Source organism: Pagrus pagrus (assembly GCF_965226575.1).
Source record: "Pagrus pagrus genome assembly, chromosome: 11".
Classification (NCBI taxonomy): domain Eukaryota; kingdom Metazoa; phylum Chordata; class Actinopteri; order Spariformes; family Sparidae; genus Pagrus; species Pagrus pagrus.
The window spans coordinates 20,207,463-20,220,047 of NC_140195.1; the positions used below are offsets into that span (position 1 = coordinate 20,207,463).

Sequence of the window (12,585 nt, forward strand, 5' to 3'; positions counted from 1 at the left end):
GCCCCTTTGTACTCCTGGTTATCGGAGGTATAAGCTAGGAAGGTGTGTCAAGTGAACTGAACTACTCATTGAGGAAGCATTCGATGGAGAAATGTAATTATAAGCTCACGTAGCAGCCATAAAACCAAAATCAATAATTACACTTCAGTGGATGTGACTTAGTTTGCAACAACAAAATCAAGACAGTGGATATTCAGTTTGAGTTATGTAGGGAAACACACACTGCACAGGATATCCACCAAACAGTTTAATGCCACATGTCATATCAAGCTATTCTGCTACACTTAAAGGCTATAAGGCCACATATATAAAGTTTATCTATTGTTACATTTTTCCTTTGTAGCTGCGGAAACGTCACTTAATTTGATTACAGGCTGACAGTGATAGGAGATCAAGCCAGACTTCCAGATGTAATCAGGGCTTGTTAACTGTGCTTTTTGTCTATCTTTCCATCTGTATGTGCTGTATATGTGTGTGTGTGTGTGTGTGTGTGTGTGTTGGTGTTACAACAGAGGAACCAGACAAAAGCTAAGGAGGAAGAAAACCTCCCCAGAGCCCAGAACAGCAGGGCTGTCTCACTCAAACTAAACAATGCAGCCAGTGGCCAGGTTGGGACTGGTTTTGTCATTATTGTAAAACAGCCTAGTACTCGTTCTAGCAGGCCGATACAGAGGAGGACAACAACTGGAGCCCATTCTTACTGTCTTGGGTTACTTCCAACACGTATACAACATGCATACAACAAGCACAAACACGCAGACGTCTGTTTTCTTTCGTCTAAATGCATTATGGGAGACTATTTGTGTATTTGAATGCTGATAGGGTGAGTTCGAAAGGTGGTAAATTTCCAAAGAGGAAATGAATATCCGATCACATTAAAGACACAAAACTGACTGACTTTTTTATAGTATACTGCATGGGGAAGTACTGAGTCAAGAGTGAGTCATTCATTCTGATTCATTGATAACAGTTAACAGTGATCCGTGGGGAAAGACAGACGGTCAGGTATAGTCTCCTGGACATCAAAAACTCAGTGAGATTTATGCAACTTGCACACAGAGTGAAAGTTACTGTTGACCACCCTGTGAAGCCTGTGAATAAATAGAAAGATCAGTCTGAATGTATATTTGTCACAAACACAATAAACACATCTTACATATTTGAACCGTTCTTTCTATAGCTTAGCCCACAATAAAAACACTCCTCTCATATTTACATTCAGTTCATGTTCAGCCTCCCTAAAGATGATTGCTACAATCTTTGATGACTACATCATGTGTCAACATAGGAAAAGTTGGGATTGCAGATATTACATGAAGTGTATGAAGCCCATGACCAATATGGTCATATGGGGATTTTCCACTGGTACTTTTTGGCTGTGCCAGTCAAACTCCATCAGTAGTTTCAGTTGTGCAGAGCTGCGACTGAGATGCACCATCTCCAGAGTGGTGCCAGAGCAACCCGCCCCACCTCCGGAGGGCTACGATGACGTCTTGTGACAGCGGCAAACCCCTTTCTCGCCCTGACAGGCGTGTGTTGCGATACTCCACTCATGTTTGTGCAGGGAGACGTCTGTGTGTTTTCAGTTCTGTCATTTTGCACCTTTTACAAGAATCTCTTTAGTTTCCCTCCTGTGTCCCCGTCCTTACTCTCAGTTACTGCTGGCAAAAAACCCAGTATTTCCTGATTTTGCTGCTTCATAATAAAAGCTTTTGAATAACTAAAGAAAGGGGGATTTTATCGTGAAGATTTTATTGGAAATGTCCATCACCAAATCAGCAGACCTTTCTCTGACCACCTCTAGAGACAAGTGTGTCGTCAGGTCGAAACGCACCTTCAAGCTGAGCCCTGACACATTCTGTCATTGTATTATAGATTATACATAGATTTACTGCGCAAATAATGAGCTCTGCCTCTTGCTTGGGACCCCAAAGAGCCCCTTCAAGGACCACACTTTGAGAACCACCGCTCTACGGTGCCATTCGGTGGCGAACATGTGATAAACTGCACCCTAGGGTGCCCTTTATCTTTTTCGCCCCTGCCCTTCAGACAAACTGAGTCCGCCACTGAGCTTTACCCACAGTCTTTATGGTCACAAAACATTATAAATCTTGACTCGACTTAAGTGTATTTTCACACAGCGGAACAAGTAAAGGGGCAGCAAGAAGAAAGTTAAACTCACTGCAAATCATCTAGGGTGTTGGAAGACTGAGGAGAAATGGGTTGCCACTAAATGAGGTGAAATACCAAAAATATTTCCCCACATGCTCTCTCTCTCTGCAGCCCGAGAGAGAAGGGGTTAATGAAACTGGAAGTGAAGCGCTGAGCCCACTCCCTCCTGCCTGCCGCCTCTCCCTCCCTCTCTTCTTCTGGGCCCATCCGTCTCAGAGGAAAGTCCCTGACCCTTAATCGATATTTGCCACCAAATTATGCCACATAAACTCCTGTCAGCGTCGGCGGGGGTTGTAAAATAAACAGCACGCCTCGCAGCTTCGAGAGGAGGAAGAAGAGGAGGAGGAAGAAGAAGAGCGGGACTACTTGTTGTAGCAGAGCGATGCAGAGGTGAGTGGAGAGCCGACGTGCTGGTTCGCTCAAGTCTTCGTTTGTATCCGTGAATGCTACTTTAAAGTTACACGGTGGCCGAAGTTCCTGTTTGCACGACGTTTTGTAATCCAGCGGTGTCCGACTTTAAAACAAAATAAACAACACAAAAACCCGCCTGGTGTGTGAGTGAAGCGGACACTGCAGGGTGTTGGCGAAACAACAACGGTAGAGTAGTTTTACTTTGAGAGCTGAGCGAAACCCTCTGATATCACTGCTAATATTGCCTTCCCACAGTGTGTTAGCTGTGACACTTGAGCCAAGCTGTCTGTGTTTCCTGTAAAGAGTCTTTTCGTCAATAGCTGGCTGCAGAGGCACAACTACAGTAGTTCCTAACTCCACCTCACACGCATGATCACACACACTGCAGTAATTGCATGCTGTACAGGGCTTTGTGGTGTAAAGGTTTTTTTTTTTTATGAGCAGGAATGTTAATGTCTTACTTTACTGTAGAAACTGACCTGTGGTGAAATAACCTATAACCTTTGGGGCTGGACTGCATAACAAAGATGTGAGCTCCTCACATAAAAATGTCCCTTTGCACCTCTGGATTGGCCAACTACAACAGGCTTATGAGTGACTTTATGTGTGCACAGGCTAACAGGCCAGTGTGTGTGTGTGTGTGTGTGTGTGTGTGTGTCCAGCTGTCATCATGATCACAATTCACTCTCATGCCTCACATTCCTCAGTGAGAGGTGGTATTCCTACATTGGAGCTGGGTCCTATCAACTTTAGCCTGCCTGTTCCTCTCACTCTCAGCAGGCCCGGGCGTGTTTGCAGACCGCACACTAATGATACTTTGTTGGTGTATCCAAGGATAAAAATGTGGTATTCATGAAGATGTTCTTGAACCGTCACAGATGTTATTTATGGATAGTTTGTTGGACGTTTGATTGGGATTATTTATAGCTCCCAGCAGCACTCCTCTACTCTGATTTATCAAAGATAGGAAAAGGCTGGTCTTGTGATCAATCAGTTCTAAGTATGCAGTAGACGTGCAGTTCATGCTCAGTGCACTTCAGAGAATGATTTTACTGTGTACGACAGTTAAAGGACACATATTATGCTCAGTTTTATTTTAGGTTACTTCCAGAATAGGTTTACATGCTAAATTCTGTCCATTGCTGCAGCTCTGTATTCACCCTCTGCCTGAAACACTCCTGTCTCTTTAAGGACCCCCCCTCCTGAATACCCAGTCTGCTCTTATTGGTCAGCTCACACACGCCTGTGCCAGCACAGCTAACAACAACAGAGCAGCTGTGCTAAATCAATTATTTCATGCCAAACTAGCTGCGAGGCATAAATTATGCAACTGTGTGACGTCACAAAGTCGCAGAAATAAAGGCGGGACGACTGATGAGGCGTTTCCGGAGCAGTGTTTTCTGTGGGAGAGAGGAGCTTCTGTCAGTGCTGCGTTTGAACTTTTTAACTTTTGAAGAACTTTTACATGCACAAGAACCTTTATAACACACAGACGGAAAGGACGAAAAACGTAAAAGTATAATAGGTGTCCTTTAATGGAACGCTAAACTAACAATGTTTCACTTAGTGCTATGTTTTTTAACACATCAATACAGAAGATAGGTGAAGAAGTAGGAAAGTAATCTAACAGACCTGTTCATTCTACAGCCAAGGTATTGTATTACTTCTCAAGTGCCTTGTTTTACAGTGGCCATAGCTGTGCTTATCTTCCCTCGTAATATGTTGACATTAGGTAACTAGTGACTTTGCAAGGTGAGTCTGCTGTAACTTTTTACCATGCAACACACCCATTCAGAGAAGCCTCTCCTACCACTATAAATGGGCATGGACTCTTATAAAAAACAAATCTCTGTGCAGTGGCGGTGACATATTCAGCAGTAGCTTTATTTCTTAACAGGAGAACTGACAGGTGAGAGCCAGAGGAAGAAGGGATATTTGGTGTTTTCTTTTTTGCTTTGTTTTCATTTTTTTAACAGAAAGGCCAGGAGTGACTATTTTGAACATTTTAAGTTCACTGGATATATATTTTTTATTTTGGTTTGGTTCGGTTTGTTGGTTCTGAAGGTCTTGTGTGTAGGATTTAGGAGGATAATTGCAGGAATGAAATATGATTTTCGCAGTTATGATTTCGATAATGTTTAATCCCCTGAAACTTTTTTTTTTACCTTTCTCAGTTTGTGTCCAGCCTCACATGTCTCTCTCTCTCTCTCCACAGACTTTGACCTCACTGGAGCTGGTGGAACTGACGTTTTTGGACTAACAATATGCATTCCAGTGTGGACAGACCAGCAAACAGAGGACCACCCCTTGGCAGCAACAACAATAACAACAACAGTAGTGAAAACAGCGGAAACTCAGGTTCCCAGTATGCACTATGTGCTCTGGGGGTTGGGCTCGTTGCCCTCGGCATTGTGATGATTGTGTGGAGCGTGGTACCTGCGGACGCATCTGTGAATAGCAGCAGTTCAGGAGGACACGGGGATACAACTAGCAGGAAAAATAAAGCGTCGTCCGTGGCGTTTGTGTTGGTGGGATCAGGTGTCGTCATGCTGCTGCTGTCCGTGTGTCTGGGAATGAGGAACAAACAGCGCGAGCAGATGAGGCTTCAGGAGGCCCAGAACAATGCAGGAGTGGCAGCTAGTGCGCATGATGAAAGAGAAACGTGAGTTCAATCACAGCTCTCTAGTTAAACATTACCTGGGAATAAATAACCAGAGGAGACCATCAGAATGATTACATTTATTTAAGATGACTGCTTTTTGTTGTTGTTATGTGTCTAGGCAGAAAATCGATTTGACCATGCAAATTACCAATCCTGTGCATGTGATAAAAAATTGTTGATGGATTAGTTTTCTTATTTTGAACATTAAGATGAAAAATGACTAAAAAGAGCATTATGAAAATCAATGGTGAGATAGATAATCCATAAACTGTGTCTGACAGTCTTTTTGTCAAAGTTGAATCACTGATGATCAAATCTGAGATTTGTGATTTGACACTTGGTTGACAAACGTTTTAATTCAAGAAGCTAATAAATTATTTAGATTATCCATTTAGTAACTTCCATGCTGGCGGAAGTAGTTTTTTGATACACTGACATCATAACTACTCGGGTCCGTGCTGTTTCATGGCAGGCACTCGGGTCTAGATTAGTTCCCAATATAGCCTGCGCATAATTGACAGTAACCACAGTAAGTTATTTGTGGTAAAACATAAAATACACTCATATACGTTTTACATTCATGGTGCACAATGTCGTTTTAAGGAAGAAACTTTAATCCGAAGAAAAAGATCTCAACACAATTACTGTTTTACTGCCACCTCTCTAGCTTCAAACAGTGTTCTGGGGACCTTATTTTCCTCGAGAACAGCTTGTTTATTCAGTTTTACTATTCATTAATATTGTAAATATAAAATTTCTGAGTTTGAATTTCTTCTCCAAAACTACATAGTAAACAGTTGATAATCATTTTATTGTTATTATATGTTATTCCCTATGAATTAGCAACTTAAGTAAAAGTACCAATACCACACTAAAAATACTCCATTACATGTAAAAGCCCTGTATTCGAAAACTTTCTTAAGTAAAGTATGAAGCATTATGAGAAAATCTATATAAAAAATGTAATGTAAAAGTACTCATTGTGCAGTAAAATGTTCCCTGTCAGTGTTTTACTATTATAAATGATTTTTTGGAATATTACTGCTGCATGTGTAATGTTTGCTCAACCCATAAAGAAACATGACTTGTGAACATTTTCCACTGGCATGTAAAAAAAATTGTAATTTGAAAAAGTAACTAGTAATCAAAGCCATCAGACAAATGTAGTGAAGTAGAAGTATGAAGAATGGAAACACTCAAGTGAAGTACAGGTACCTCAAATTTATACTTAAGGACGGTGCTTAAGTAAAAATACTTTGTTACTTTCCACCACTGAGTGTGCACATAATGCTTCATCTGTCATTCATGTCTGTTATCTGTTTCTATGAATGTCTGCAGTGCTGAGGAACAAGCCCAGCGTTACGCTGTACCCACGTATGAGGAGGCAGTAGGCAGTGGCCAGTACCCTGTCCGTCAGAGCAACCTGCGCCCAAGCACCTCCCAGCTACCTTCCTACGATGACCTGGTCCAAGTCGATGGCGTACAGTATGAATTCGAGGGGTCAGAGGTCATGACTCCTGGATCGCAGCCGGCGCCAGCTTCCACCGCTGCTGCTGCTTCCACATCAAATCGAAGACCTGGGAAAACCAGCCGCAAGCTCCTCCCCATCAAGATCCGCAGGATTAAATCAGAAAAGCTGCACATGAAAAACTTGGATAACTCTCAGCCAGCAGCTGGAATCAGTATAGAACCACTTACCCCACCACCACAGTATGAGGATAAAGTGCCACCGATTTAAAATCCAGCTGATTGTGTTTGAGACATTCTACTGAAACTCATGAAATAGTCTCTGGCGGGTCACACATCACCTTTTGTGGACCCGGATCTACCTTGTTAAACCAAGACTTGAAGGTGGCTGTTTCTCCAGAACATTCTCAGTGGCACTTTGTTAGAAAATAACAGTATCTGTTTAAATTCATCATTCATGCAACATCGCTCCAAAGCACTGAACAGAGAAACCTTTATGTTTTTTCTAATTTTGGATCTCACTGGATCTCTGAAACAGAACGAAAGTGACGGACATAGTTGCTGGATCCTTCCTTACTGTGACAGATTCTGTCGCACTGTGACACTTTGGGTTAAAAGCACACGCCAAATACAATTTTCCTTTGCAACGTATTTTTCTGTTTATGCATTAACTTCATGTAACCCACTCCCCAGTGGACTGACTGTACACGTGAGCTGACAGTGGAAGAGATCACAGGACATCAACGAGGATTTGTGTTGAGGGCGCTTGTGCTGTGAAGTAGAGGCTGTTTAGACAGCTTTTTCATCTGGGAGGCTCTGGATTGTGACTGCCAGTGATTTACCAAATGTAGGCTCCATGTTGAGTGACTGAGCATTGTGTAAACTCAACTGGACTGACCTGATGTGGTTTTCTACACAGAAACTCTCCTTCATTGTCAACAAAATTGTCTCTCCTGGTCCTCAAGAGCTTTGTAGCAAATTGAAGACAATGTTTATTGGTGTTGGAAAGAGTCTACTGTTTCTGCACACAGCTCAGCCCCCTCCGCACTTCTATGCTAGCTTCTGTTTAGCTTTTGGTTACAATTGTTTATCTGTCTCCTTGAAAAGCTAAAACATAGGTTTACGTTACATATTGTAAGATGGACCAAACAGTTTAAGAATCTCTTATTTTTAACCAAGATAAAACACAGCTTTGTTAGCATTTATCAGCTACAGCTCCCATGACTCTCGGCCATAGGCACTATGCCAAAAGCTAATAGGGAATGTATTGTTTAATGCTAACAAAATACCACTTGTTTTGTCTTAGGTATAATATCAAGACACTTGAATGTTCTGGTCGAGTACAGCAGTATATTTATTTAACAGAAGAGAGAATCCTGGTTTTATGCTTCACTTAACAATGAGAAATAAAAGAAACTCGGAATATTTATCTTCAACTTAGTAAACAAGCTGTTCTCAGAAGATAATATGGTCCTCAGAACAGTTTGTTGCTTATTCAGTGTATTATTCAGTCATGAAAATGAAGTAGTTTGTTTATTTAGTTTGTTTAGATCTTTCTCTTCTAAATAAAATGTCTTCCCCAAAACTACATAGTGCACCTTTAACGCTGGTGGAACACGAGCTAGCTTGAAAATTGAGTGCGACTTCAGTGGTTCATGATGTTAAGGGCGGTGGTATTTCTTTACTGAACAGGTCCAACATTGGTAAATTGCAGCTTTTAGAAACACAGCTCTGTATGCCATCAGCTTATCATTTTGTCACAGCTAACAAGCAAACAGCTGTAGCCTGCTAAATGCTTCATTCTCCTCACTATTTAGCTTGCTAAATGCTAAATGGTCCTCACAATGAACTTGTTTACTTTGGCTAGGGAGGTAGCATGTAGGCTGAAATGTATATTTAAAGTGGTCATCATGAAGGTCATCATTAGGTCACTTTTTTATGAGCAACTTATTTCATGTTGCCTTTAAGGAGTGCTAATGCTAACTGACTGCAGCTCTGAGTTTGCCCTCCAGCTGCACACACTGAAGTTAAGTGTGTTTGTGTTCAGAACAACACTGCTGCTCCTCATGAAACATTTCAAAAGACGTACGACTGAACCTGAGCTCTAATGTGTCCCCTCGGTGCAGTGTCGCCATTCCTCTGTGTGAGAGCGTGGATAGCTGGAAGCGTCTGCCCTGTAGCCATGGTGAACGCTGTGGAGCTGTGAAGGCAGCAGTGTAGTCTCCGCTTCTCTCTGGGCTTGTTTTTGTTCTTGCTCACGATGACCAACAGAAAGACTCTTTGACTGTGCAGCTGCGCCATAATAACCCCAACTGTTGCTCACTCGCTTACTCATCGCCATTCCTCCAACCACAGCTCGTCTTGCAACCCGATTCTCACACTGACGTATGCAGACGGCTCTAAGGTCTTTTTAGGGGGATTTCTGACACTTTCTGATACTTTCTGATACTACTACTCTGATACTTTTTTTTTATCAATACCTGTCAACAAACTTTTTGCAGAAGCCAAGTGGAAGATTTTCTCTCACTTTTCATAACTGACTTCATCACCCAGTTCTACACTGTATACTTGAAGTAAAACTCAGTGTAGTTAATGCAACTCAATCATTGTCAGCTGGTTTCGGTGTATATTGAAAGGTTTTCTGTCGGGCCTGAGGACACAAAGTCATTGAGTGACTTCAGGTTTGTGATTGGTTCACAACAGCTGCAGAATGCCAGCATGTCTCTGACTCGTTTTTGAAGTTGAAACTTTCCACACAATGTATTAAATCTTTGTTTTCTGTCATGTTCAGTGCTGCAGACAAAGTCATTGTACCTCACTTACAATGAACCAGTGACTACATGATTGATTTCACTATTATGTAGTCAAAACATTTTACATTGATGAAACTGAGTATTTTCATGCAGCAGTCAGTTGGATGAGTGCCAGAAACATGCTGTTTGTTGTCAGTTTCATTTATCATTGCCTTTTTTATGACTTAAATCTATATTTCTTTTATATGTACTGTGAAAACATGCTTTTCTATGATAACTCTTATTTTCTATTTCTATTTTTCTGAAGAGTGAAAAAGTATATCTCATGAATATTTAATGAGAAATAAAAGGAAGTATTTGTTAATTAACCCAGTGTTTAAGATGTGCTTTTTTGTGTGATGACAGTACAACTGTATGTTGACTCAAAAGTCATAATCCATCCAGTTTTTATCACCGTTTAGAATTTCTTAATTAACATGTAGCTACAGTATTAAAAGCTGAAGGTGATTGATACTATGTAGTTGATACAGGTTTTTGTTTAAGTGTGAAGGACATTGACAGTACTTTAACAGCCTCTCCAGTAGTTGTTCATAACCTGCAAAGGAAACAACAGAGGACACAGTTATAACGCACTTCCTGTTTTTGGAAGCCAGGGTTTTGGTTTCTTGAGGTAACATTGTTTTTGCTGGCATGTTAACCGAGAAATGAAAATGTTCCTCACTGTGTTCATCCAGTCGATGTATGAGCTGACTTGTGTAAAGACAGTGGGCTTCTGGAGGACGTTGAAGCCGTTACCAGAACCGAGGCTCACCGCATCATGGACGTCCCAGGAGCCGTCAGGCTTCTGACAATTTAGGGAGCCACCACAGTCTCCCTGTGGATAAGCACACACACACTATTGGCTAGCTGCTTATGTACGGAGATAATTTTTCAGTTACAGATGGGGTTCGGGATAGATGGTTAGAGATTGCCATTTAATACCAAACCTAATGACTGCATGGGATGTCTCTTGAGCCATTTAACTGCAAGAGAGCTACATTGTTTAAACCAGATTATTTTATTATTATTATTATTATTATTATTATTATTATTATTTACTGTCTTTCAACCCAAACCCTATTGAAATGTTATATCCTATCATTTATAACTATGTGTAGCACAACTTCACTGACCGCTTTAGTACTGGCAGAGTCTCCCTTATGTTGCAACTTCTAAATGAGCTTAAACACAGTTCAATTGTGCAAAAGTGTGTCCCTGAAATCCCTGTAAAAGACAGGAAACTCACAGGAAAGTCACATGTCTCATATCAATAAAAGTGTTGCAATACATGCTTTCTATCAGATTCTGCTACATCTGTGCCAAAGGCAGTAAGCTGAGCAAAATCAAGTCAGGGAAACATAATGTTAAACCTAATAAACTGAGAAACTAATAAACCTAAAACGAAATAACTTGTGAAATAAAACCTAATAAACCAGATAGACTAACTTTTCTTAAAGTTTAGGTCGGTAAGTTATTCTCAAATGTTTTTTTTTTGTTATATTTGTTGAAATGATCTCTTACCGTCCTGACAGCAAAAAAAGAAAAAGAAAATCCAGAATCTGTGCCTGTAGGCTTGAGATGAGCCCACTGAAATGATTGGACAGCCTACTTGCATGCCTGCCTGCCTGCCTGCCTGCCTGCCTGCCCGTGCTCACTCTACCCGAGCACTTGCTGCACATGACCATCTTGAGTCTTCCACAAGATTAGGCAGCTGCATTGACAAAGCTATTAGCCCGCTAGGAGTCGCACGAGAATGGCTAAAGAAAACGCAGCCGAGATACTAACATCCTCCTTCCAGCAGGCCAATACACAGGAGGACACTGTCTCTGGTTACTTCTAACAAGCAGACGACATGTGAACAAGCACTGTGTTGTCTCAATGCATTATGGAAGACCATCTGTGTGAGTGTGAGTGCCCACAGGGTGAGCGTACTGCCGGGAGATACTGAGTACAAAGTGAGTCATCGGGCCTATTCGTTGATAACAGTTGTGATTTGTGGTGTAAGGCAGAGGGTCACGTATGTTCTCATGGACATCAAGAACTTTGTCAACGTTTTGTAGTGAAATGTAACTCCGAAGAGATTTAAGAAAATCTGTTCAACTGTTGTGAAGACAAATAATAGCAAGCAGAGTTAAATCTACTGTTTGTTTTCTTCTCAAGATCTCCTTGAATGCTTTCAGTGACCCCGGCTGGTTCCCATGCTGGCCATTTTCCTCTGACGTCATGCTCAGGCGGGGGAGCTTGAATGCTGGCATAATGTCATGCTGCTGTGTTGCAGGTCGTATACATGTAAGGAATCAAGTCGTCATCATTTCATCACTTATTGGTTGAGTAGCAACTGAAAACGTATTGGACAATGAAAATCTGGAAGGACGTTGGGGCCATATTTTGAGGAAAGACTCCATATTTGAAAGCCCATTAGCTGACGTTAGCAGTCAACCACTCCATAGCTTGCATTACCGTCCAGGCTTAAAGAAATGTGTCCAACATGTGTTGATATTTCAGAACTAACACACATTAGAAAGAAAAAAAAATGTATTGCTGATATATGAGTAGCTTCTACACCGATCTGATGAGCAACCAAAGGTGATAAAATACCCTCTAGGGTGCCCTTTGTGGCAAAAACAAAATAAGGTGTTTACAGATGCTTCTGACTGAAGAAAACTGGACTATCACCATACAAACAGAGGTTACATACCAAAGTTATTTCCCCACATACTTTCTCTCCATCTAACAACAAGCTCGAGAGAGAAAGTGCTTCCTCTGGGCTCATCCGTCTCAGAGGACAATTCCCGCCCCTTACTGTAAATAATATTTGTCACCAAATTATGCCACATAAACTGCTGTCGGCGTCGACAGGGTTAGAAAATAAGCTGAACACCTCCCAGCTTTGAGAGGAAGAAGAAGAAGAAGAGCGAGGCTACTTGTTGTGAACGATGCAGAGGTGAGTGTAGCAGTGATGTGCGGGTTCACTGAATTGGTCATTTGTATCACTGAATGTTACTGAAAGTTACACGATGGCTATTTGATGTCACCAAATTCATTTATTCCTAATAAAACATTTATTTTATTTATTTTAAT

General features: G+C 41.3%; 1 protein-coding gene across 1 annotated transcript; it reads left to right on the top strand.

Annotated features, from left to right (window-relative positions):
• The first annotated feature begins 2,376 nt into the window (after positions 1-2,376).
• tmem51a (transmembrane protein 51a) lies at positions 2,377-9,833 on the top strand. The gene is made up of 3 exons (XM_084366104.1): positions 2,377-2,562; positions 4,799-5,245; positions 6,584-9,833. Exons 2-3 carry the CDS (start codon positions 4,848-4,850, stop codon positions 6,981-6,983), a joined length of 798 nt encoding a protein of 265 aa, XP_084222230.1. The 5' UTR covers positions 2,377-2,562; positions 4,799-4,847; the 3' UTR covers positions 6,984-9,833.
• The last annotated feature ends 2,752 nt before the right edge of the window (positions 9,834-12,585 follow it).